A 5,736-nucleotide genomic window follows, 5' to 3' on the forward strand; every position below is an offset into this window, starting at 1 on the left:
AGTAATGAGAGAGTGGTTCAGAAAGATCTCAACAAGCCTCAGTCCAAACATTCAAATTTAGAATAATTGTTTTAATCAGATGGCATGCATCTGGTATGACTCAAAGATAAACATTAAAGGAGAATAATCTAGCAATCTTCTTTCGCGCTAAACGGTACCAAGACAAAGAAGAGGGCAAATGTTTCCAAAAACAGTTATTTTGTTTACTCCAATACTCCAGGCGTCATGACTCAAAACAACATCCATTTAGAAAGTTTAGAAAGGAAATGAGTGCCACCTAATGGCTGATTTGATCATATCTGCACTGGACAGCTGTTTTGAACATCTTGAGCACTTATTTTGAGACAGCAAAATTTTTATTGTTTTATTTATTTTGTACAGAAAAGCACATTCTGTATTGTGTTTAACTTACTAATGAAAGACAGAGGTGTAAAAAAATTATATTTCATAATAAAATAAACAGTATCGAAAATGCACGCAAGTGATAGAGAAAATAGAGTGATAAGTGATAATATACATCTGATGAATCTACATAATATAATGAAATTGTGACCACAAAAGAGAATAGTATATAAGGCATGTCTTTTTTTTATGTATACACCCTTTACCATATGTAGAAAAACATCCTTGACCACACTGTTTCTGGCTACAACATCCTCTTCCTGTCAACCCTCATCCGGTCTTTATGACTTCACAGGCAGTGAAAAGGCAGTTTTTCATAGTTCCCTTGAAACAACCTTACAATCACCATTGTAATAGTATCCAACAAAAATAAAGGCCTTGTTTCATATTAATGCTTACAGAATCCATACTGAGAGCCGTACTGTAGCTGAGAGAGCACATGCTTCAGTTAAATGGGGATGTGGAAGGAGTCTTTGATCCACTGGTCTCGAGAGTTCTGAGTGGGCTGAGGAAGGGACAACAGCGTCTCCCCACTCTCTCTTTCATGTTCATCTTCATCTTCCTCCTCTTCATCTTCAGAATAACCATTTTCGGTGTTGAAGGAACTCTCACACAGGGAAGAAGAGATGTCCTGGAAAACTCCTTTGTATTCCTGTATGGACTCATATAGAGACCACAACTGGCACAGCAGCGACATGTCTAACTGTCGAAGTCCAACCTGCGAAAGACAAGAACACAAGCTATGTTGGATTTCAAATATATAATTTAATGATCACCATTAAAATACAAAAATGTATATTGAAAAAAATAAAAAAATGTTACTGAATGTTTTATTTTTATTTATTTAAAATAAAACTGACAATGAAACGGTTAGTGAAAACATTAATCAAATTGTTTTAATTACTTTATTAAACTATTCAAAATGCAGTTAAAATGTCAGTACAGAAATGCTTTCACACAAAAGATTATTTTACATGTTTGTAAGGTCTGATTTTAATTTTATAAATAAATATTTTTTGTTTGTTTGTTGAGCTCAAGTCAAAATTCCTATGGTGTAACTGACCAGAGGAAAGGAAAAAAAAAAATAGGTCTAAGCAAAAGGCTGAAATTCTTTATTTAAAAAAATAAATAAATTAATATATATATACTATTTGCACTATTATTATTTCTTTTTTTAAGTAGACAATTTAGTTTAAATATATCATATCAAATCAAGGTCAAAGCCATTACGTTTTCTTGTTTTATTTAGGTCAAAAGGAGTGACTCTAAAAAAAATGTATATTCATAAAGAATATTTAGGCTACATTGAAAAATGTATGCAAATACAAAGCATACTTTGGCAGATATTTTAAATGCACTTTTTATCATTTCTCACATGTATTTGTCATTGATCCATAAATAGTTGCCCATTTAGCACAAACTGAGCGAAGATCAGAGTGGCACCGAGTCAGGCGTGGTCTCGGACTCACCATCTCTTTGCGCAGCACGGCCAGCGCTGCGTCAAGGCTCGCTGGTTTACTGCGGACAAGACAGTCGCTCACTCTGGACTTGCTGATGTCCGCCTGGATGCGCGTCCTCTTGCTATAGACCTTCTCAATGTCCCTCCAGGATCCTCCGCTCGAGTTCAGGATACCGCTCAGTCCTTTAGGTAACGGAGGCAAGCCTTCAATAGAACAGACGCTTCCAGCCTGACAATCCGCTGGACTGGACTGAAACCCGTTCATTTCCGATTCCACTGTTTTCGCTTTTAAAATTAAAACCTGGTTTTAATCTTTTCTATGCCCGGTGTTGTTATTTTGTTCATTTATTTTTACCACCATGAAAAATATCCAACTGAGATTAAATACACTGTCTTTCTTTAAAAAAAAATGCTACGGAAGGTGAGCGCGCACGAATGACCTTAAGCTGCAACCAACTGTCACGTCCAAAAACTAATTTCCGGAAAAGTGATATTCTGTGCGCAATCCTTCATATATACGTTAACCACTGGTTTACACTGACTGTAACTAGTAGCTCGTTTACAAGGCAACAGAAAATTATTTCGCTCTAATAAACTCTTTGACGATCTCTGTTCTTTCAGGAGGTACTTGATTTTACGCTCTTCCTTATTTGCATTTCGTCGTAAAGCAGCGAATAAAACTAATTCTGCAGATAAAAACAAATTCCTACCCTTAGATACAAGCAAAAACTGGACAGGAAACGCTGGACAGGAGATCAAGGAGCCCCGCTTTGTTTTCGTTTAACGTTTTCTTTTGTCTTGTAGCCTACTGTACAGCTAAACCTCGCCCACTGCATCTCTCCGCCCAGAGCTGCGTTCTGCCACAGCGAGGCGCTGTTTCTCATTTACAGCAGCATAAACTGCTGAAGCTGGTCGCCTTCTTTCTTTCTTTTGATGTAGTTTCTTGAGTCTAAAAGACTTTTCAATTGCTTCATCTGAGCCTCAACTTTGCTTTGGGAGGAAAAATGTATAATCTAAGGGGTCACGGGATGAGTTATTGCATTTAAAGATGACAGTATAAAGGAGTGGAAAAATGCAAGGTCTAAAGACACTAAACACCACTTTTTTTTTTTTTTTAGATATAAATAAACCTGAGAGATCAACCTGCACTTGCAAGGGAAAAGTCTGAATTGTGAGATAAAAAGTAGCAATTCACTTTTTTATTTTTCATTCTGTGGCAGAAACAAAAAAAGAGAGAATTGCTAGATGCAAACTGAAAAATTCAGAGTAAAAAAGTCAAAATTATGAGATGTAAACTAAGAATTTAGAGAAAAAAAGACTGAATTGTGAGATCAACTCACAATTACCTTTTTTTCCTGTAAAGGAAACATGCCACAAAACGCACTGCTGTGGAATGCAAAGGTTCTCTGTGATAGGAGAACACATTTGTGCATTTAAAAATGTGATATATGGGAATTGGAATGTGGGAGAAAAGCATTACACTGCAAAAACATGGGAAAACGATGGAAATCGGGCAGTGTAATAAAAAAATGCAAGGTCTAGAAATACTTTCAAGCTGAACTTACTTTGCATCTTGTGTGAGATGCAGCAAAAGGCACATATGCAATGATCGCTGAAAAAGCAACAGCAAAGCAGTGCAGTGAAATGCAAAATGCATTCTGTGTGAATGTCCCCTAACTGTACCAAACTTACAATGCTGTTATTTGTTACCAAGACAACACTAATAGCATCTAAATGGATCTGTTGCAGCTTTGAAACACTTCTCTCTGCCACTGTAATTGATCTAACATTGTCACAACACTTAAGTCAGTGCTTTCAATAATAATAATATTATGAGTTCATAAAGCAACGGAAAGAAAGTTAAAACTTGTAACTCGAACACAAACAAATCAAGGAAAAAGAAACCAGCCTTTGCAGCTCAAGCAATGTATTTCAACACACGACACAGTCACATACTCAGCTGCTTTAGAACAAACATAAACACAACCGAAACGCTCTGTTGAGTATGTTACTATATATATATGTATTAGTGCTGTTTGTATTTCCTTATGTGTGTGTGTGTGCTGTTACAGCTCCGTCTGTGCTTCAGTCTTATGAGAGCTGCAGTTCTTTCAAGCTGCGCAGGGATTCGGCACAGCCTCGGATCAGACTGCAGAGCTGGATGCTGGCCTCCACTGACCCCGAGTGCTGGAGCTCCTGTGTGGCCCATCTGAGTTTATGTAGCACTGCCTCCTCTGCACTTGACAAGGCTGGGTGGTGGAGGAGGGTGTTGCCCACGGGCCCTAAAGGAGGTGCAGTCTGGGGAGCAGGGGTGGCTGGTGGCAGGAAGTTGGAGCTGGCGGTGGGGACAGAAAGAGGGGTGGACTGTATGGCGGGAGGGGGACCTCTCAGTCCAGACGCGGCCCCCTCGCAGTGCTCCGGCCGGGGCTGGCCCGTGATGGAGAGAGGGGGTTCGCTGGATGAGGCACCGTTAGATTCAGGGAGAGGCTGAGTCGCAAGCTGACGCTCTCGTACCTGTGACAAGGCTGCCTGGGCGTTTAAAGCTGAAAGAGAAATTGAACAAGTCAACAGAGATACACAAGACTGTACATACATAAAAAAATTCAAAGGCTGCATTTAAACGTACCTGGGTTGTCCTTGTCAATATCGGAGTCCAGCTCTTGACAAGCAACACAGTAATTTTTCTTCTGCTTATCTTGCAGCAGAATTGTCTGCAAATATATAGGACATTCCTTCCCTCATACACGCTTCAATCAATAATAAATATTAATTAAATACTAGCTATTATAATTCCAGTGGGGTCCTGTTTAATCTTAACCCCATTTTTTTGTATTTCATACCGTTTAATACAATGCTGTGATGCTTTAATTTGTAGCTGTTGAATTTCATTTATAGTATACATTGTCACATAAAAACACAAAAAATGACTAAAATGTATGTGTATTTATATATATATATATATATTTTTTTTCTATTTTAATATATTTTGAAACATGCTTTATTTCTGTGAATTAATGCTTAGCATTATTACTCCAGTCGTCAGTGTCACATGATAATTTAGAAATTATTCAAATATGCCAATTTGGTGCTCAGTATAATTAATATCTTATTATCATCAGTATGGAAAACGCTTGTGCTGTTTAACATTTTTGTGGAAACTGTGACTTTTTCAGGATTCTTTGATGAATAGAAAGTTCAAAGACCAGCATTTATATAAAAAACACTATACATGTCTTAACTGTCACTTTTGGTCAGTTTAATGCATCCTTTTTCTTTAAAAAATAAATATGTAAAATCTTACTGACCCTCTTTTGAAAGGTACTGTAAGGACGTATCTATTAGGGCTGCACAATTATGACAAAAATCATAATTGTCGATTTTTCCCTTAAAATTGTAATTGCGATTATTAATTACGATTACCACAATTTACATTGACTGAATGATGTTTATACCATTGTTTGAAGTAACTGCATGCCATATTTTTATATAAAAATAAACGAGCTGAAAACACTATATGAAAAACTTTTATTGCTTATATAAGCCTCAAATGTCAACTATATTGGATTTGTTTCTTCTTTAAATAAAAAAAAAAGTAAAAATTAGCATGGTATTATAATGTTATACTAAAACTAAAAGTAAAACAATGGAAAAACCTTAAGATAACCTGTAGAAAGAAAAAAAACCCACATCTTAAGCACTCAGAATAACATAAGTGGACTTTGAATGATTAATTGCCACTTTGAACGATTATGTATTTGTGGCATCCGTAATTGTAATCGCGATTAGAAATACGATTAATTGTGCAGCCCTACTATCTATCATTATTGGCCATAATTTACAATCTACAGATACCTTACTGTACATTTAGTTATTAC

The 5,736-nt window shown here is 36.6% G+C and overlaps 2 protein-coding genes across 2 annotated transcripts in view; both read right to left on the reverse strand.

Annotated features, from left to right (window-relative positions):
- Window positions 1-432: 432 nt before the first annotated feature.
- LOC107720588 (protein FAM89B-like) lies at window positions 433-2,670 on the reverse strand. The gene is made up of 2 exons (XM_016528314.1): window positions 1,872-2,670; window positions 433-1,120 (listed from the first exon to the last, which is right to left on the reverse strand). The coding sequence occupies exons 1-2, from the start codon at window positions 2,124-2,126 to the stop codon at window positions 851-853; spliced, it is 525 nt and encodes a 174-aa protein (XP_016383800.1). The 5' UTR covers window positions 2,127-2,670; the 3' UTR covers window positions 433-850.
- A 1,087-nt stretch (window positions 2,671-3,757) lies between these two features.
- Window positions 3,758-5,736, reverse strand: part of LOC107720620 (Sjoegren syndrome/scleroderma autoantigen 1 homolog) — a 12,474-nt gene continuing 10,495 nt past the window's right edge. Inside the window, exon 4 of the mRNA XM_016528361.1 lies at window positions 3,758-4,404. Within this exon, the coding sequence (XP_016383847.1) occupies window positions 3,953-4,404 (452 nt within the window). The 3' untranslated portion in view covers window positions 3,758-3,952. The remainder of the gene's footprint in view (window positions 4,405-5,736) is intronic.

Source organism: Sinocyclocheilus rhinocerous, unplaced genomic scaffold (assembly GCF_001515625.1).
Source record: "Sinocyclocheilus rhinocerous isolate Xijiao unplaced genomic scaffold, SAMN03320098_v1.1 scaffold603, whole genome shotgun sequence".
NCBI classification, from domain to species: Eukaryota; Metazoa; Chordata; class Actinopteri; order Cypriniformes; family Cyprinidae; genus Sinocyclocheilus; species Sinocyclocheilus rhinocerous.

Bases quoted from the DNA above. Each gene is read 5' to 3' on its own strand.
- LOC107720588 (XM_016528314.1), bottom strand. From the start codon at position 2,126: ATGAACGGGTTTCAGTCCAGTCCAGCGGATTGTCAGGCTGGAAGCGTC. The intron at 1,121-1,871 runs GTGAGTCCGAGA...TGTCTTTCGCAG, and splicing joins CCGTGCTGCGCAAAGAGATG to GTTGGACTTCGACAGTTAGA.